At 34.9% G+C, this 22,099-nt stretch overlaps 1 protein-coding gene across 1 annotated transcript in view; it reads right to left on the bottom strand.

Annotated features, from left to right (window-relative positions):
- LOC149575152 (UDP-galactose/UDP-glucose transporter 5B-like) overlaps nucleotides 1–22,099 on the bottom strand; it is a 45,643-nt gene that overhangs the window by 15,025 nt on the left and 8,519 nt on the right. Inside the window, exons 2-6 of the mRNA XM_089815013.1 lie at nucleotides 15,178–15,291; nucleotides 14,999–15,091; nucleotides 14,804–14,869; nucleotides 9,400–9,498; nucleotides 341–420 (exon numbers count right to left, since the gene is read on the bottom strand). Of these exons, the coding sequence (XP_089671139.1) occupies nucleotides 341–420; nucleotides 9,400–9,498; nucleotides 14,804–14,869; nucleotides 14,999–15,091; nucleotides 15,178–15,291 (452 nt within the window). The remainder of the gene's footprint in view (nucleotides 1–340; nucleotides 421–9,399; nucleotides 9,499–14,803; nucleotides 14,870–14,998; nucleotides 15,092–15,177; nucleotides 15,292–22,099) is intronic.

Genomic DNA, 22,099 nt, shown 5'->3' with positions numbered 1-22,099 from the left:
CACAACTGCATCCGACAAACTGCATTGCATGTAAATAGATATAATTTTTTTAAGTCATTATCAGATGGCTGAAAATTTAGGTACACTGAAAATTCAAAAGCCAAATGCATCCTATCTACTGGAGACCACTGTTGAAATTTTGATTGACAATTGTTGTGCCTGTGAGAATTTGTCTATTTAGGTATTATTAGTATCTCTTTCACCCAAAAACCTATTCAGTTCGAATAACCAACTATTCACAAGCACAAGACATCGAAAACATGATTGGTTGATTCAAAGCATATCATTCATTTTACTCCTAATATTTTAACATACAGAGAATCAAAGCCTGGTCAATTACCCAAGATAACCCAGCATTAAAAAAATTCCCCAAAATGAGCTTTCCTTTCCTGTATTGTATGGTGTGATGTCTTCTGATGCCTACATCCACATTAAAAAGAGTCAGGGTTCTCTTAAATGATCAAATCAACAAATAACCATTTAAAGTAAAATATGTTACTCACCCAAATTAAAGACAAACGAAAACAAAGCAGATGCTACATTCACAAGCCCTGGCAACAGAATATCAAGAAAGTAGTACTCTGGATTACATTATGCCTATCTTAAATGATTATCTAACTTCAGCACCTAAATTTTTTCATTGTTCTGTATGATGAAATATTGATGAATTTGTGCACCTTCACCACATAAAAAGACAATGGTGATTAGAAAAAGTAACTACCCTTAGTTTGGGCACTAAATTTACAATGTGTATGATAAGAACAAAAAATTAACATATTAAAAAAAATCAACAATGTTTTTTAATCCTTTCCACACAACAATAAAAGAAACTACCAGAATAGCTGGCTTCTACAATGATAAAACCTAACGGGCTCAATCTACCAGAGACACCAGGCTGGCAAATCATAGTAAGGGAAAAGTAGAAGAGACCATCAAAGGAAGAAGAGAGCTTCTCACAATAAGAATTAGTGGTCTATACTTGCCACTGAAAGATAAATACAAGGAAATGACTCTTTCAGGCACAAATGATCCAACTGGTATTAGATGGGCCATTTCATCAGGCTTAATATTATGGCCTTCCTTACCACAAAAGAATATATAAATGTAAATGGGATAAACATGGTCATGACCCTTCAAGAGGAAAATGATCCAAATACAATTAAAGTCCAAATTAAGTCAAACAGTGTCTTTAAGATTTATTTTTTAAGCAGTATTTGTTAACGTCCGAGATTTAGGACTTGTGCAAATAAGATACCATATAGTGAAAGCTACAAGGAACAAAAATGGAAATCCTTCCACCAAGAAGATTACTCATTGTAATTCTTTATGAATTTGGATTCATAGGATACTGTGCAAGAATTTTTGATAAGCAGATTTCACCCTATTTATAGAAAGTTGAATTTTCCTATATGGTTAAATGGGTATCCACTAGAACTTTAGAGTTCTTACTATAAAACCAAATTTTGTCTCCCATTTTCAGAAATTACATTTCCCATATTGTTTCGTTGAAACCATTTGCAAGATAATGTTTCGAATGTGATCTTCCAGGCTATGGAGTTTATTGATATTTTCAATAAAAATAATTTCAATGTTAATTTGTGAACAAAATTATCTTGCAAAAAAAGTTCCATCATAGCCAAGGATTATGTTCCACCAAGCCTTATTATATGTAAAGCATGCAGAAAACCAGGACACAAAAAGAAGGCACATAGAAATAAGCCTTAATATCCTAGAAATGACCTTTCAATAAGTACTAAGGGAAACAGCATAGGAACAGGTTAGGATGTAAGGGGTGGGGCAAGTCCCAGAAGAACAGAGGCTAATTGTCAGCATTAGGAATTCAATGTTGTCAATGATGTCAACATGCATTGTGCATTGATGCCAACCTATTGTACTGGTGTACCTTGATGTAGAGAGGTATGAGAGTCAGGTTAAGGAAATTGTGGTATGCAGAAAAGAGTTTTTTAAGTTTGATATGCACAAAACAGTATCTGAAGACCAATATGCAGGAAAATGTTACTGAAGTCTGATTTGCACGAAAGAGTATCTAAAGTCTGATATGTAGGAAAGAGCATTTGATGGGCTAACATGATGTATGATGGTGATAACAAGTCAATATGTGGCATATCTAGAAGATGGAAGTATGGGATGTTGAAATATGCGAGAAAGAATAATTGTCATTTGAAGTCCTTATGGGAGAATCTTTGGCAGAATTCTGCATAGGATTTTGGTGGCTTGGATTTTGGTGTTGTAATGCATGGTCTACTACTGTTGCACTATCATATTTTCTGGTCCACAGAATTGTAGAGGCAGGAGTTGTGTTTTGTGTGCTGAAAGTATGTCTGTTTGTTAGAGACAATTAAATCAAGTTTGGAGAATGCTTTACATTGACTTTGCAGGTTTTGTGGTTTGGTGGAAATGATTCTAACATCTGCGCAGTATTTTGGTTTGGTATCTTATATTGGTTTGCTCCGCAAGTAAAGATACATTGTTCTAAGTGTGATATTGTTGTTTGTGTTGGTCTCTGACCAACTCAGTTAATTGTGATCAACTGCTTTGACATATTGATCTAGATTTGCTTTGATGAAGAGTTAAGAGATTGAACATTGGAGTGTGCTTGTGGGCCCACCTGTTTCTGTGTTTTAATTCTTTTCTAAACATTTTATTTGGGTTTTAGAGGTTGTTGCAATGCTTGCACTTAGATGAAACATTAATTACAGGCATGTTATGATGCATTTGGTTCCCCTTTATCTACTGGGCAGGACCGCATTGATTTGAATGCTCAGGATGGCCAACTTTGTGTAAATGAAGAGTTGAGGATGAGTGTGTGGATCAGAGTTGATGCGGGTGAATTGATTTTGAATGAAATGAGAAGTTAATGTAATGCGAAAGTGACAAACCAGAGGAGAAAGATGTGTGAGTTTGACAAAGTTGTTACCGTGTTTGAACAAGAGATCCTATATGATTTAATTTCACTTTTTCCCTGTGCTGAATGGAAGATTGTTTGTACTTTTGGTGGCTTGTGCGGATATGTATCTTGCCCTATGTCAGGCCCTGTAGGGAGCAATGCACTTCCTTGGCAGTGTGCCTAAGAGAATCATTAAAATATTGAAATCATATTGTGAGTGAGATTCTCACTGTGGGTTTTCCCACATTGGATTTCCACGTAAATTGTGTGGGTTATCGTTGCAATATCTTTTTCTAATGGTTGGTAGGATTAAAGTTTATCATAAAGGATTGTGATAGAACACATGAGCTTTTGTGTGTGTTGATTGTGACAGAAGACAAAATAGGAGAAATAATGTGCAGGTTGGAGTGAATAACAATGATTTCAATCCCTAGTTGGTACATGGTTAAAGGGTGTGTACTCACAACTATCACAAAAACAAACAATTTATTTACCAGCCAGATGGTTATTTGATTCAAAATATTATAAATTCTTCAGATCATATAGCATTGTAAAAGATGAGAACATAATTCAGTATGTCATGCAAAGTATAACCATGCCCAACAATAGCACTGTTTCGAAGATCTCAAGCTCGTCATCTAAATTTTAATTTTAATTTTACAGTACCAACCACTTCAGTTACTAGATATAATAATTATTTATGTTATAAAAAAAATTGGGAACCACATCATTGGAAAATATAAATACAACCTATGTCACAAGGTTTGAGTTCATGTTTGTGATCAGCAAAATAAACTTTGGTGAAGTTTGGCAATGTGGAAAAAATTCAAAAAAATAATCACAATTAAATTTGCCTTGTATAAATTCCTATTTTTTGAAATATAAGTTAACCGTTGCATATCCAATAAACTAGTGATTGCACCTAACATTGCAATAAGGACGCCGAAGAATAATATGTTAAGTTATAATATATAGTTCAAAAAAACATTCAAAACTAATGTATACAAACACATAAGCAAACCTCTTTAACAGAAATCAGATATGCAGATTCCATTTGAAATGGCAGAGATATATACTTTGAAGTCAACATATGTGATGAAGAATGATGACTATATTTAAAGATATCAATATCCTTTATTGAGCATAATAGTTGATCGTAGCCATGGCAATTACTTGGGATGACAAGTAAAGACAAATTTCATTGAAAAGTAAAGATGTGATTGAATGCAAAAGTAAGGGTGATTTGAACAACCCATCTTCAAAGTAGTAGCCAGTGCCAAGCTTATGCAATGAACAATAATAGAGAAAGTTAAAACGAAGTTTTTAGCACATGACAAACAATATTATACGTTGACAGATGCAAGTCACTGTAAGTTTCCAAGTCAGCCTTGATGACTATAAATTCGGCTTTGGGGGATAGAGCATGAAAAACAGGTTGTATGTAGTGCCTCTCGTGTTTGCAATCTGTACCTTGTTATATTTTGATCCGAGAGACATTGTTATTCATGTTATTTTTACATTTGAGAGGACCTGAGGGTCAGATGTTATACTTTGATTTCAGTACCATAGATGTTAGATTAGTATGTTGTTTAGTTGATCATATTTGCATGATGATGCCATTTTGAGATGACAATAAGTTTTATGATGATATCTAGTTATTCAATATTTGGACATATCTCTAATTATGTTTATATGTTGGATTTAATGTTATGGTAATTTACTTCATTCTTGCTTTGTGATGCTTTATGCAAACGGAGTGATGTAAATGGATTATTTCAGTATAATTGAATAAATGGTTAAATTAGGTTATTTAATGCATTTATTTTCTTTGATTTTAATTCCTGGCAACTTTGCCATAGATGAATTCCAATTACTTGGAATAGCCTGTTTTCGTTTTGGTTGATGCGGGATTTAACTAGGTTTACTAGTTATTTACCCTAATCGATTATTCACTCTAAAAGTGAATAAGTATCCAAAGAGGAAATTAATTCCTCACTTCTCACTTTTGGAAATTACAAATTTGAGAGCTTTTTCCAAAATCCTCTTCTAGAGGATTGCATTTTTGTTTGTTGTGAGAGCTACGGGCGTGAGATCTTCGCAAGATCAGTCTCATGGATCCAACTCGGGGAGACCTTGCTTTGCCGCGACTTTCTGCAACTTTTGCAGGATATTTATTTTATCTGGCTCATTCCCATTTTAGCCTGTTTGGCTGTCAGGTAGGGCTCTCTTGTTTTTGTGTTTCAGCTCCGTTTTTGCTTTTGTTTCTAGTAGTTGTATGTTAAGAGGCTGAGAACTAGTGTTCCCCTCTATTTTTGTTTGTTAGTTCTGCCCGATTGGATGGGTATGAACATTTTCCTGATTTTCAAGATGAGGGTTTGGGGTTTCGCACTGTTATGCTGGCCGTTTTTGCATATGGTGTTTGAACCTGAAATTTATTAGATTTTCATGGCTTTCGTGCCCTAAGAGCAAATGAGATTTAATTTCAAAGTTTTTAAGTTTTGGGGATTTTAACTCAATTTGTGTGTCACTTAGTTTTATTGGCATGATGTTGGTCGTGGACTTGGATCATCCATAGGATGTCAGTCAAACCATTGTTGCACTTTCATGTTACATTGGGATGTGTGCCACATCTATCCTCCCAAACTTGTCTTCAGTTGAGTGTTATTTTGTTTGTGTTCTCATCAACCCTTGTTTTATGATCTTCGTGATGGTGGTGCGCTACACACAAGTACGTATGCGTAAATTTGTCGAGTGACTTGCAAGGCCCAATCTCCCATTTGTATTTCGGTTGAGTTATGTTCATTTGGGGTTGGGTTGGGAATATGCATGCCTACAGGCACTCGTCATTGGATGAGCATGGGTAGGATAGGATAGCACCACATGGAGGGGGCTTCTATCTCGCAACCTGGTGCTATTGTGCCGAAGGGTTGGCATGAAGAAGTTTTAATCAAGTGATAACTAAATAAAATATTGGGTAATAAAACTAAGATAATAAAAGGACATAGTGTGAGAGCCTTCTATTGGGAAGTTGAGTCTGCATGATACCAAGCTTGGGCTATCCAATGCCAAGCGACTCTCCATGTAGCGAGTCCCTACATAGTTACCCATTGAATGTCTGACCAAGACTTGTTGTACTTGCATTGTCTCATGTTTTTGGTTTCAGTCATCTTTACTGTCTAGCATGAGTGTTAGCCATGGATGTTTGCTATATGTGTCTTTGTGGTTTGAGTCATTATCTTCATCAACATTGCGAAAGTGGACCTATGGATTCCACGTGGTTGGGAGGCATAGCTACCTATACCACTGCTGGGGACCGGTGTGTAGAGACACTCTATTGTTCCAATGCGACTAATGCTCAATGTTTCACTTGGTATATTTGGGAATCCAGAGTATGCTTCCTTGTGATTTACGCTTCATTGGAATGCTTGGATATCATGTTAGATGATGTTAGTTATTTTACACATTCCCTTATTATGATGTTTAGCATATGATTAGATGATGTGGTTTACTTAATTGGAGTATCTATTGCTTATTGGATTAGCATGTTAGATTTCCTTGTTCTTATGATGTTATTACGTTTTAGTAGTGACATCCTCATAAGACAACTCCAACTATCTGGTCGGCAGTTTGGGATGTTACGCACAGGGGATGGCTAGGACCTTCGAGGTCTCATGATGTTATTATGGTTGGGAGGAACCACGCATGAGTTTGGTTATATTTGTTCATTGCGATGTTGCTTTTCGTATGTTTTCTTACTGCTATGTTTCAGATGGTTAATTGCTTTTTCGTTATGCCTTTCTTGTGCTCAAGTGTCCAAGCCTCGATTTGTGGATCCGGTACTCCCTGGTGTGGAGGTTCTAATTCTCTATTCTATGATTTTATCCCACTAAAGAATCTTGTAGCATTTCTTGCATTTTATGGGCAACAATGTTCCAACACTGGGCGATACTTATAAAGTATCACATGCCCAAAGAAGGAACATCGTGCGATTCTGGAAAGTATTGCACACCTTAAGGGAAAACGTCATGTGATACTAGAAAGTATCGCACACTCTTTGGAGAAATGTCGTACGATACTAGAAGAGTATGCACGACCTTAGAAACTTTATTGCCTAGTCCTTGTTAATATCGCACAACTTCTTGAGAAACGTCATACAATACTAGAAAGTATCACCCATGCTGTATAAAAATGTCGCACGATTTTGTGAAAAAACTTGCTCAAGCAACCAGCGAATACTTTTCGTCTTGACCTAAAGTTTCTGGGAGGTGTTTGGGTTACCCATTGCGGAGTTCTTGAACCCTAGTGTTTAACCTTTCGAATTCAGGATGTTTCGGATTCGGATGCGTTTGTGTCTTCTAGAGTTCGTTGTTTTTGTTCAATAGTGGCCTTTGGAGATCCATTGGTGTTTGAATTTTTGTTTAGTCTTCCGTTGCAATCTTTGTGATCGTTGTATGTTGATTGTCATGTGCATCCATACTTGTTTTAAAATAAATAAACAAATCTTGGCTTTTATTTATCCTTGTTCCAAGGATCCCTGAGCAAGGCATTACATTGTATGACAAAGACTAAGAATTTTGATTATATTGAAGTGGTCATCTACACTTCAATATATGAGAGAAAGTTGCGAATTTATGAAGTGTACATACCGTGTTATACATCATTAATCAGTTTTACCATTTAAGACCAAAATGAAGATTTACAGCAATCACAAATGAAGAATCTCAAATGATGGATGATATATTATACATAGATTAATTCCAATGTTGGAGGTTTATGGCACAAATCAAAAAAGAGTTTGATGTCATTGAAGAAGAGTATTCGACCCGGTAACATGTATAATGAGCAGATCGAATACTATAATGCCATGTCAAGCTGAATAAACAATTTGAAGTATAGTCATATTCAAATTAAATACAAGGACATCGACTATAAAGGACATAAAAAAAGAGAGCTTTGAATATCAGGTGTCGTCCCCTTCGAAAAATAAAATAAATATATCTGAACAGATTATACCAACTCATCCTGGGCTTCCAGGATATGTCAACAATATCAAAGTGTTGTCAAGAGTGGCTTGTTTTGATCAGAGTTACGTCAATAAAGCCCAAAGATAAATTCAGAAGCAATGGAAACAACATATCATTGTTGTTAATAAGACAAATTAAAACTATTAAACCCGGCACATCATCGTATATACAACAGCGAATATGGAGTCTATACCATCAAGTCTGATATGTTCGAAGGTCAAATACTTTACGGCAATGAAGACTTCAGCAATATGATAGCACTTCTCAATAGCCATAAATCTAAGCAGCGATAATAATATACAGTCAATGAAATAATACGATATATATTGCAGGAGTTTCAAAAAGTCTACAAGGAGGATATTTGAACCATTGTGTGCACGTTGGAGTAAACAGACAGCATAAGCAGTGTCAGCAATAAAATAAACCAAAGCAGAAGCAATGAGCGGAAAAAAAATTCAGTAAAACCATACCTTACGAAATTTGCCGAATCGAAGAAAAGCAATGAAATTTTTGTAATTGCAAACGTACAAAAGAAGGCAATTTAACAAACAAAGTGCAACCGCAAATTGGGGTATGGTGGAAAGATGTCCCATATGCAGGAAAATGCAGACCGATTCTAGTGGGATTCATCCAAACATGATGTAGAGAGACTGAAATTAAAATAACTCACAAAACTTGTCGCAGATGCAGGAATATGTGGGCCATTTAATGGAAAAACCTAACACTTGTCATGGACGGTGATGGTTATGAGACATTGTGTGATATGTAAATACACGGCTCTTCATTCCTCTGCACGTAACACTTGTCATGCTGTGGCAGAACACTTGCCAATTGTATAACGGGACAAATTAAACGGTTAAGATGATTTTAATCGTCTTGCACACCATTTTAGTAAATATTGAACGTTGATTTTCAAATAACGTTTTCAGACTTCAGTAGAGGGACGCCTTCAGCGTAATTAACACGCATAAAATATCAGCTGTATTTTTTAATTTATTTATATATTTATATCAATAAAATAAATATTGGTATTGTGGCTGCTAAGTTTCAAAGCCCCACTGGGCTATTGCAATCCCAATATTTGTTCTCTCATTAATCAAATATGCTCACAGATCTGAACCTTTGCTTTGATGTTGCTAGTATTCATGCCAAAAGTTGATACTGCCAACGTTCATGTCTCTGTCTTTGTGCTCCTTACCCTTGCTAGGCTGGTGTGCTCACAGGTTCTGTGACGCTTCTAAGCTAATTAAATATAAATATAAATATAGGAAGCAAAAGAGTCTACTAAGAAGGGGACAACCTGACATGAAACACTATATAAAGCTATGTTAAGCAAACTAATACAAGAATTGAAGATTCATTAAACAGAAAGAGAACTGGTACTTAAGCCAACAAAAGGTAGCTGGTGAAAAAATAGCAACGATGAAAATGACAATATAGCATCTAAATTGAAGTGGTTGTTCATACTGGATATAATATAAATAAAGCACAGCCCGCTGTAACCAAAACTGCCAACATATAATCTCGCCCAATGTATCTCTTTTGCATAATAAGTGTCCCCCAAACCTGCAAGTGCAACAAGAACATAACTTTGAGTGATTTGGGAATCAAAAATTAAATCATGACCATGCTGCCTAATGTGTAGTAGTTAGAAAAGTTAATATGACATGTAATCTGAAAGTTCCCAGGGCAAAAGTTGACCATAAGAAATCAAACAAAATCCCCAAGAACACAAAAAAACTCAGTTATTATGAAACATTGAAGACAGGTGATTGCCAAATGTAAACATAAAACTGATATCCATGTCCATGTTTTTCTACATAACCCTGCCTAAATCACAAACCATTGTTATATAATAATCAAAAACACCCGAGTAGAAAATAAACTTTAAAATAACTCAGGTAGTCACCTAACACATTCCAATATTATTTATTGATCAAAATCACCAAACTTGACAAAAAAGACTTTACAACTAGTATAGATATCTTAAATAAATCTATCTAAAGAAATGCCGATAGATATCCACTACAAAATAATTATAATTTAATTTACTACATCTAAAATTATTTATACTTCCTTTATTTCCATTTATTTAGTTTTTTACTAACTTAAGCTTTTTATTTTGATCTTAAAAAATGGATGATTTATATCTCCAAATATTATAATTTAAACAAAAATTTAATGTGGTATTTATTAAATTATTTTTAAAATTATATTCTATTTATAATAAGATTTAAATTTTTGACATGTAGATGGTTGTCAAATTTAACCTATAAGAATAAAAGTTAACATTAACATGCTCACACCATCCCACTCCACCCATTCTGCCATTGTAGAATGCCTATCGGCATTAATAACTCCGGTATGCATGAGTTTTCCAGTCTGCAAATATCATTTTTCTACCTTTTGGATTTAACTGTGTTTATTTTTTCTGATGCAGAAAAACAAACACATTTGAATCCAAAGGCTAAACATTTAACAACTAAGGTTCTAATGATGTATATGTGCTTAAATTTTAATTAATATAACTGAAAAACCATTTTTCTTCATTCCATCAATATCACAATAAGGACCAAAATGTGGATAGCAAAACACAATGTATCCAGGCAATGATAAAAAGCATAAATCAATTCAACAAGTATTATAGTATTGGGTGGTAGCCTTGAATTGATGCCACTTAAACTTTGATTTACAGCATTACTGGGATTTACAACATGCCAGGGCTTACTATTTCATATTCCCTCTTTGTTATACATTAATGACAGCCATATTTCCCAACAAAAGTATTTATATGATATATTTAACCCCTCATCAGTAAGCTTGGAAGTCACAGACATATGTTGCAGATGCTATATTACTTCATTATCATCTTTATTTGATTAGTGCAGGTATTCTTGGTATTAAAAAAAAACTTATTTAAATCTCTTTCATTCTTCATATTTTTGTACTGGTCTGTGGAGCAACATGTTGATCCCAATCAGATATAATACTAAACACAACATGTTATCAGAACTTAAACAGTAAGAACTTCGGACTTTAGGTTTCTTTGAGCATGAAGCTCGTGGCAGAAACTACTCTTTTCCTTGCCATACTAAACAAGTCAGGACGAAGGTATATTTTCCTTCAAAACTGCATTTCTGGTATATTCATCTAGATTCTGTTCAGAAAAGAAAAAACAAAAGCATGTTTTGAAATTCTGCTACAGTATATGCATATTGCTTCTTTACACAATTCCAACAAGTACATACTTTCAGAAATTGATCATATGATTACAAAAAAAATCATTGCAGAATTCAACCTGTTCATGTAGCAAAACTAGGTTTCGCATTAGTTGCAAAGCAAGTTTTGGTTACAACTACATAGGCAAAAGTTGCAGATCCAAGCTCCAAATTGCACATGTTTATAAGATATTTCCAACAGACCCTTATTTGTCCCATTGGTTTGATACAAGCTCCACAACGGTTAGACACACTGTCACATTCCTGAGGCTGCATAAATAAAACTTTTACTTTATCAAGAGCATTCTTTATGCACATCCGTTCAAATGCATATTAAAAACGTAGAGTGTTGAGCAGACTTCCACTTGTAAGAAGAAACCTATTATTTGTGGTATATTAATAACCTCATGAGGTTTCTGTGAAAGTTGTTTCTTCATTTCACAACTGTGCCAATAAGAGACTCATTGTCAACACATTTTTTACTGGAAAACACAGGCATTAGATTTGAAGTTCCACATTTTTACAAATAGATGTCAGAATACATTGAGATGGTTGGATAAAGCATTATTAATTATTTTGAGTCTAATTACGTGAGTTTAAATTAGTAGTTTTTGTTTTTACACCCTACTCAGAGATATTTCATCTCCTCCAAACTTGTGCCAACAGATTTTGTCACCCAGTCCTTAGTGTTCATTGTATCTTATTTCCCAAGAAAGTTGTAAGCATCAACCTGCTTAACTTCACATTTCCTTTTGCCCAATAGAGCTCTATAGAAGCATTCTAAATCTAAATCTCTGAGGAGCAACCTTTGTCTCCAGAACATAGATGTGCCCGGAGTCATTATGAATGACCAATTTGCACCAATGTTGACTTTATGCATCTATTGCACAGATTGGCAAAGCGAGAGAACCACATTATGGGTGCATTTGTTCTCCTGAAAAGCTCATTATCTTCCGACTTCACATTTGGTGAGATGGGCTACTTTTCTGACAACAATATCGCTCCAAAAGTGTGTTTGTGTATATAGAAGCCATATATACTGTGGAAGTTGGAAATCATATTTTGGGAGCGCAGGACATTTATTGACTTTATAAATGTACCAATGTCCCTTTCTTTAGCTATTTAGTGCACCTCCTATACCTAGCATTTGGAAACAGTCACCATCATTTCCATGGAAATTGCATTCAAGCTATTCTGAGGAATGCCAAATTGCTGGCAGTTGCATTGGACTAGTACCACCATCTATTATACATTTCCGCAGACTAATTAATATTTGATATGAAAAGTTTCTTGTGCACGTCTTAATTGTCTCTCCATTCATGGTTGCCACCTTTCCATTTGCCAGTTGGATCACAACCATCAATGACAGGTGCCAATGTTCACAGATTATCAGTTGAGCTGGGTAGTCTTGTTGTAAATCTCTATATTTTTACTTAAATTTGTAACTGGCAATATCTTCCTGCTAACTCTATCTCAAGGTTAAGTCTTAAAGATCTTGATAAAGTCATTGTAGAGCATACTGGTGTTCATTAGTTCAAACATCAGGAGGACAGTGCTGCACTGCAAAAGCAAATGCCAAGCTTTAAGAAGGAGGCACTTCCACTTCAATGAGATAATGTCAGAGCTCAAACTGATATGAACACAATTGCAGGCAGGAGAAAAAGACGAAGGAATTAGCTGCAACCATACCCATGAAGAAGTTAGGGAAACTCAATTGTACTGTGTATTTACATACAAGGACTTGAAAAAACAGTTTCTAAGCAAAAGGAAGCTTCTAAGAGCAAATATAGATATAGAAACGTATGGGACAAAAGAAGCTTATATGAGGATAAAGTTGAACATGGAGATATAAACAACATTCAAAAATATATTGTCAGCTCAGATAACTATGTAAAGACTTAATAGAGTGCACTGCCGATGGGACCATATTTAATGAAATTGCAAGATCATGTGATTGTCTCATTTTTCTTCCCTGCTTCAAGGTAAGCTGTCAAATTAAGCCATGAAAATTTGAAAAGTATTTTGAGGGGCATAGAGTGTAAAACATGAAATTGTAGAAATAGAATGCTAAAATAGATTTCAAACATTGAATGAGAGAAATTTTAACAATTGAGAATGATATATCTTTGAGAATGAAAGGGCCATTTCAATGCCAAAAGAATCCTCATACCAAAATCTTAGCTTCAGAAATATATCATCCAAATGGAACATCTCAGTAGCATGAAATAGTGTTTTAATTGTGCAAGGATTGAATCCATAGATTGTAGAAAATGCTGAATGAGAATTCCCAAGGTGTCCTACCTGCTTGAAGATTGAATTTATGCTATAAATCTAAGAACGAGGAGATGGCAACATTATATTGAGAATAGTAGATTGTGCTTGGAGAGAGTCCTCACAAATAGAATTTGTTGGACAACTACATTCTCCAAAACAATATCTTCATAATGGATTGTATGGCTAAACATTCAACAAATATATGACACCTTACAATTAGGAGGCAAGGATCTTGTCAAAATGGTATCAAAGGAGAATCATCAACATCCGGGAAAACTCTAGGAAGCAAAGACAACAAAGACTGGGTGTGTATTTGCAGCCAAGTTGCTAGGCAGAACTATTGTGGAGATCTCGTATGGTTGATTCCTTGTAAATAAATTTTGAAACCACTTTAACTATTCCTTATATAAGCATGGTTTTGTTTCCAGCATGTATAGCAAAAACAAATTCAAGAGCATCATTATTACTGAAAGGGATGTTCTTGCATGAATTATTGCAAGGATTCACTTGCAGTTTTTGAAGTAAGTTTGGATCAAATTTGGATTAAGATAGTGGACCGACCAAGGTTTTCACGGCCAATGATCTAAAACAAAGTACTCAAAAAATTAATATGTGGTCCTTCCCACTGTCACTACATTTCTTACTCAAACTGCACAATATGAAAACTTGTCCTTTTCTATCGAAGCTACATTGGAAACAAATCACATAGAAGCTTAGAACGACCTATTCTTAAATCTACAGATCCCTCAATAGTGCTCAGAATTTTTAACATAAGCACTTGTTGGAAACCTCTCAAAGAGTACTTCTGATGGTGCAAGATTCGTCAGTACAAATCCTGGAACAATGTGCTCATCTCTTGTTAGCTCACAATGCATGCTTTTTCTTGGTGTAGCAAGTTGTTCTATTGTCCTTACTAGCTGCAATAAATCCTTAGCCAGTCTCCAAGGGGATATTTGGGCAAAAGGAAGGTAATGTGAAGACATTTCAAGTAAGCTGCTAGATTGAACTGACCCTCCCTTTCATCAAATGAGAGATATCTTCCACCTAACCATAAACATTAAATACAATATTATGAGTGCCCTGTCAGTGTGAAATAAGATATCACCGGTCCAAGATTATTAACATCCATTTTGTTCCCTTTAAGTAATAAGAAAGGTTTCTTTATCATAAGTCATTCTCAATAAACAAGTCTAGTCTTAGCGATCTAAAAAAATTGTTGTCAATTTCTAATAGACCTTACAACTTAGGATGGAAAAATGTAATGGGATGCAGCAAAAAAATTTACCTTGGAATAAGAAGTGTAAAATATTGAAAAAATATATATAGACAAAGTATAAAGTTCAAATTCTTAAACAATATCTTGAAAAGTTAATACTTACCATTACAGGAATCATTTTTGCACATTTTGCCAATGTTTGCACTGGAAAGCTCACGTACTTGAGTGCCTGCATCCCTTCTTCTCAATTAAGTGATGTTCTACCATAAAATAGAGATATGATATCTCTCTCGATATAACCAACCTACAGCTGACCATTATAAAGCAGACTTGGTATGAAAAGTGAAAGCATACATGCCTCATACTGGCAAGTGGTAGTCAATATATTTGATAATGAAACAGCACCATATTTATATAATGGAGCAGCAGGGCCCATGGTCTTCCTATTGGCCTGAAAAAAACGGCTAACAATAAGATCAAATAAACCAAAAAATCCTAGGTTAATCTGGCTACTCATGAAGTCGATGAAAAAGATACCAGTAAAAATATTGCAGCTGCAGTACACGTCAAAACACGGTTACACAGAACAAGAAACAATGAATACTTGAAAAATGCGTGTTCATCTCCGTAAGGATTTCGCATGATCTTCTCCTGCAAAAGGAATTGTTTATTGTTTAAAGTGGTATAGAGAAAGAAGTTAAAAAACACATCTATGAAAACCTGTATATGTAGTAATACAAAGACATTCAAAAGATAAAGACTCACAATGTCCAAGACCGACTATTTTAAAAAACAAACACAGGTTCATATAACATATGCATAATTTCCTCAATGCCCTTAGATTTTCAGGGATTTGGAATTCTGGAGCTGTATCTTCTTCCTTGGAAACTCAATATCACACGATAAGTGATAGATTGGAAGAGTTAAAACTATTTTATTGCACAGGAATAAGAGTTTTTCTTCTAAACATGGACAATTTTAATCATCATATTTATGCCATGGCCTAAACATCAAACATCTATATTTATTCACAAGTTGAGAAAGAATTTGAATTGAGTGCTTATGATAGGAAAAGTATGATTGATGCAGTAATTTGAGGACTTCGGCATCAAATTTCAACTTTAAGATTTTTAATGTATTAAACAAAGTGAAAAAAAAAGTTAATCAACTGGCAAATTATGGGCTTGACTCTGCAGCAATTTAGGAAGAAGGCAGTTAGGTTCCTCATACTAATAGCGCTTCAGATACAATTCAGAGGATCCCAGAGCTAAAATTGGTTGCCAAGAAGAGTCTAAGTTGCTGAATCATGAGACTTTTCTGGGCATTTCCAGGTATGAAACGTACTGGGATCTGACTCTGAAACGATTGCCCTGCGGGTACACATCTGGGATTTTTGTTTTTAAATGCTGAAATATTAAATGTTCAAGTTTGATCTTTTAGATATTTTTAAAGCCTAAACTGCACTTTAACAAACTCTGAACATACCTACCATGAGAATCTGGCTTGATCTTCTTGATACAGAAAACTAAATTTGAATCATGAGACTTTTCTGGGCATTTCCAGGTACGAAACGTACTGGGATCTGACTCTGAAACGATTGCCCTGCGGGTACACATCTGGGATTTGTGTTTTTAAATGCTGAAATATTAAATGTTCAAGTTTGATCTTTTAGATATTTTTAAAGCCTAGACTGCACTTTAACAAACTCTGAACATACCTACCATGAGAATCTGGCTTGATCTTCTTGATACAGAAAACTAAATTTGAATTAAAATGATATGTTTCAAAATTCGAAATTTGTAATAGTTTTGCTTAGCATATGTATAGGTATATGACACTCTAAACTTAACTCTATTTTTAAGCTGCATATATACACGCACATGCGCACGCACACACACATACATATACATATACATATATACATGAATACATGCATACATATATACACACACACACACACACATACATACATAGATATATATATATATATATATGAACGTACAAAAAATGTAGCCAACTACCTACAAATTTTTTGACCGTACCAGCATTCCATATGCACGTACCTGTACCTGTTCCCGTTGCCGATTCGGCAACTTAGAGAAGAGTATAATATCTCCACCTCATTAATTAAGTAAAGAATTAATTATTGTATCATCTGCTCTGGTTACTGCTTCTCCTGTTTCTCTTCTCAACATCCAAACCTGAAACACCTTCTATCACACCTCTTGTTCCTTCTCCATCCCATCTACAAGATCTTTCAGATCCTGACTTTCCCAACATCATTATCACTATTTATACCAAAAGTTTCCCTATAAGGCATTTGAGAATTAGAAAGAAGCACTAAAATTGGTAGAACCTGTTGTGAATTGAAAGAAAAAAATTGTCAGCTCATATCAAGTTGATTTTGTAGAGCCTGTTTCAATTCTTTCAACTATGAAGCCCATGATGAGAGAGAAGCAACCCAGGATTACAAAGCATGTTGATGTTCGCTTGGTCTTGGTACTATTCTTCCTGAAGCAGTGCATGATATTGAGATGGTTGACTTGCATGTAGTTGAGATTGTTTTTGGGATAAGAACATGACAAAAGGAGGTGACCTCATGGATGTTGCAACCAAAAAATCTCAAGGATGTAGAAGACAAAACTGCCTTGAAAACAGACATTAAGCAACCCACATAGGTCATTGTTCACCTTCTCCAGCCCAAACCAACTTCTAGAAGCTTTTGCAGTCTACAGATCAGAAAAGGCAACTAGATCAAATAGTCCCTTGAAATGCAAAATGAGCCTCCACATATCAAGCTTGTTTGACAAATTTTATGCCTTGTTGACCAAGTCAAGGCTTGTGAGAGAAGATTTCAGCATGTTGGTTGAATATTTTGCAACTCTAGTTATTTAACCAATTCCAAAAAAGTAGTTTCAACCACAGTGTGAGATACACAGTCTCCTATTTGTAAGGAAAGGCTACCACTATTTATTGCTACTAACAACAACTAACACTGACTAAGATCTAAGATTACATACACTAAGCAAATCAACAGGGTGACAACTTCACCATATTCTCTTTTTCCAAAATAGGTGTTCCTTCTTAAAACAATCTAACACTGACTAAGATCTAAGATTACATACACTAAGCAAATCAACAGGGTGACAACTTCACCATATTCTCTTTTTCCAAAATAGGTGTTCCTTCTTAAAACAATCTTTCAAATACAATCTAAAAGAGTTCGTAACCAAGAAGATCATGAGAGCTCAAAGGCTCGCCATGACTTTTATTTGAATTCAGGACCAAAAGTGGAATATACATGTAGCTCAAAGACTCCAACATACACTTCATAATAATAATACAAACATAGGAGATAAAAGCAGCACAAAAACTACAAGTTCTCTCTTAGTTTGAACATAACATTTGCTCCTAAATCAATAAGCAGCTCAAAGACTAGAAGATTGGGTTTAAATACTCAATAGACCCCTCATTTACAAAGAACTCCCTCATCATAAGTCATATATAAAGGTGTGGAGCTCTGAACAAAAACTTGGAGAGCTCCAGATAACTTATGACTTATTCAACATTATATTCCTAGATTTTGACTGACTTAATCAACATTATATAACTAGATTTTCACTTTTAAAGTGATTACATATAATTGCATTTCCAACTTAACACTTGATTTGTCAAAGCATAATTACATAATGCATGACTGAAAATAAATTAAGTGTCAGAGAACACATCCTTGTTGTCATCATTCTTCACCACTTCCAGAGTTGGACAAAATTAAGACAAAAACCACTAGGACATTGGAGAAAACTCTGAATACACAAGAAAAGAAGATAATTTGGCTAAACGTAGTACAAGTTATAATTCGGGTTTCAAAAACCCAATTACAAGTGAAAATGCATAAATTGGGACCATTAAGAACAATACACTTACGTAAAGAGACTCTTGAGACCCAAATTAAATAGAGGACACAAATTACAAATAGGATCTATAATGAGGGCCTTGGGACCCAAATTACATATGAGAACTAAACACTTATTTAAGGAAGGGTTTAAGACCCAACATTGCATAAGGTCAAAAATAATTCTATTTGAAAATTAGAAAAATTTTACAAAATGAAGAAAAACAAAGGGAGAGTAATCAAGAAGACAACTTGAGGCTATAGGTGACATGAAGGGCGTTTGAAAGTTACCTCAAAATCTGTGGCTAGAGTGCATCAGCTATAAAACGAAAACTTTCTGTAGGGTTATACCATAATTTTTGCCAAATCTAAACTCAGTAATAATAGTTGGTTCTAATTGGGGCTACAAAGTCGAGCAACAAAGAAACACAATGACAAAAAGGATGATTAAACTGACCAAAACAAACTACTGAAACAAGACTCAACTTTGTAATATTACACTTACTGGAAAAGGAAACATACCCTAACCCTAGACTAGCCAGCAATGTGAATGTGCTCAAATGAAACCATTCATGAGTTCTCCACGAGTTGTATCGAATGAGTGCTAAGTGTTCCATTCATTCTCATGAGAGATGAGTTTGTGTGAACTACTACTCACGAAACATGGGTCAATGAGTTTGGCTCAAAAACTACATAGTTGAATCTTGATAGCAATATCACAATTTGACTTGTTCTGGAAAAATATCTCCTTATCATTGATGAGCTTAAAGGGCTTTCTAGCAAACAGTGTTGCAGTTTGTAGCTGCAATAGAAATCTTTATCTCTAGCATTAATTCCATTATAGTCACCTTCAGCTGAAAAGGACGTTTATGAAAATTGTCATATTTAATATAAAAGACATGTGTCATTCAACATGCGTTAAGGCATGGAGCATGGAAATTTGAAGAGTTGTATTTGTAATAAAGAGTTATATTGTTTGGATTTTCAAGAGACCTTCCATTGTAAAGTCAAGAGTCTCTCTTGTGTCATATATATCGCATCTAGCGAAAGGCATTGTACACTCAAATTTCATTATCAATAAAATGATCTTTTGTTGTGTGTGGCTGGGTTTTTCCCTTCACTCTTGAAGGATTTTCCAAAGATATTTTTGTGTCTCTTGCATTTTTTCCTGGTTGTATGTTATTGTTGTTTATCTGATTTATGGGCAAGATCTACAAACAGTGCATAAGGCACAATACTTGGTGAAGGTTCTATAAATGGGGTTGCAAGCAGAGTGAGTTTAACCAAGGAGGAAACTCCGTAGTTAAGTGCACTCAAGCTAGAGTAGTACTGGGAAGGCTGACCTCCTGAGAAGTCTTGGTGTTTCACCTCTTTGAGAATCACCTTGATCCAATGAGTGCTAAGCGTTCCATTCATTCTCATGAGAGGTGAGTTCGTGTGACCCACTACTCATGAAACATGGGTCAATGAGTTTGACTCAAAAACTACATTGTGAATCCTGATAGCAACATCACAAACTACAAGAAAATAAATTACAACAAATAGAGCATTGGTAAACTTCAAACAAAAGCGTGAGGCTTTTTGAATGGGTAACATATCCCCAATGAAGTTGCCAAAAATTGTCAGGTGTATATTTTGCAACCAATAGTTTATTAACCAATTGCAAATTGCAGTTTCACTCACGGAGTGTAAGACATAATCTCTCCTCTTTGTAAGGGAAGGCTCCTCCTATTTATTTCTACTGAAAACAACTAAAATTACCTAGTATCTAAGATTATGTACACTAAGCTAATCTATAGGGTGTCACCTTCACCATATTCTCATCATTCAAAACAAGTGTTCGTTCTTACAACAATATTTCAAGTACAATCTAGAAATGTTAGTAAATAAGATCCTCATGAGAGCTCAAAGGCTCCATAACTTCTTATGTAAACTCAACAAAAGAAATGGAATATACATACAGTTAAAAGACTACAAGACTACAATGTTACATCCCAAATTTTTCCCTAATTTTTAATTAGATCATAACTATTGGTTTAACGAATTATTTCTTTTCATGATCATGTGAAACAAGTTATTTACTCAGATACCGATTCGTGCCAGTAGGGCCTGGCTTCCGCATCCAATGCGGACGGATGCGGGAAGCCTCCGGATGCGCTGAGGGTGCAGCCCGGAAGCCACCCGCAGGCATCCGGATGCGGTTGGAAGCTAAGTAACCGCATCCGAATGCCTGCGGGTGGCTTCCGAGCAGCACCCGCAAGGAATCCGGGAGCATCCAGACGCATCCACGGGAGTTAGGCGGGAAAACAATAAAATATAGTATATTTTAACTTAAACTTTCATAACAACATGTGGCTAAAAGCATTTTTTAAAGTGTTTTTTCACAATAAAACCCTAAAACAACCCTAGAAAACAACATAGAAGCATTCACAAGAGTCATTTTAGAATTTTGTTTGCACCTACAACCACTCCTTCATTGTGAAGCTAAGTTCAGCATTTTCGAAGAGGATCGATTGAAGAGGGAGAGATAGCTTTCTCAAAGAAGTTTAAACCATTCAAGGTAAGTGATCAATTCTTTTCTTGAGTATTTAGATGAATTTTTTTGAGTTTTTGATGATTTTTTTCAACTTCTTGAAGATTTTTTTAAAGTTTTTTTTCAATTTTTTTTTTTTGAAAGATATGTAGAAGCAACTTTGGGTAACTATTTTAGTAGTTTTTCTCACTTCTTTCCACTTGTATGCATGATCATTGATATTCATAGTTGTTAGGAACTAATTAAAATTTATTTATTTTCTTATAAAAGAGGCCCATTGGACACCGCATTTAAAATGGGGGCAAGAGACCGCGCTGAAGAAGCTATTGCACGTTGCCTCTATGCGAATGGGCTTTCTTTCAACTTGGTGAGATCACCATATTGGAAGGAAATGGTGGCAACAATCAAAGAATCACCAGCTGACTACACAAGCTCGGGCTATGTTAGTGTGGCACGTGGTGCATCTAGCATAAGTGAAACCATGCTTGGTTCAAATGATCTTTCAGCAGTTGGAGATGACAATGAGAATGTGGATTTTCTTGTGAATCCCTATGATTCAAAGTCAGACTCTGATTGATTGAATCTTCAAACTTCAATCATTTACCATGTTTTTAAATTTTATTTTGTTGGAATCTTGAACATGACCTATTTGAACTTATTGTTTAAGAGTCAAGACTAAACGCTAATGTTGGACAAGCACATATTGATATTGATATATGAATATCATATGAATTTTGAAATATCTTGAATTTTGTTTAAGGGTTCCAGTTAAATGTTTAGTATCATAGATTCATAGTCATATTATGATTTATCAAATGATTTGTTTTTGTGTATTTGTTGCATTTCTTTGCATATATATATATATATATATATATATATATATATATGTTTCCTCTCGCATCCGCATCCTTAATAAACAAAAATCCTCGCATCCCGTATCCGCTTCGAAATCCACATTCGAATCGGTAACTTAGGTTATTTATATACGTTGTACCAACTGATAACAAATTATTTATTTTCATGATCATGTG

The sequence above is a fragment of the Cupressus sempervirens genome, chromosome 2 (genome assembly GCF_028749045.1).
Source record: "Cupressus sempervirens isolate cs-2001-9-10 chromosome 2, ASM2874904v1, whole genome shotgun sequence".
Classification (NCBI taxonomy): domain Eukaryota; kingdom Viridiplantae; phylum Streptophyta; class Pinopsida; order Cupressales; family Cupressaceae; genus Cupressus; species Cupressus sempervirens.
The sequence above is the reverse complement of the archived record's forward strand: the minus strand, read 5'-3'. Positions and strand labels throughout refer to the sequence as shown.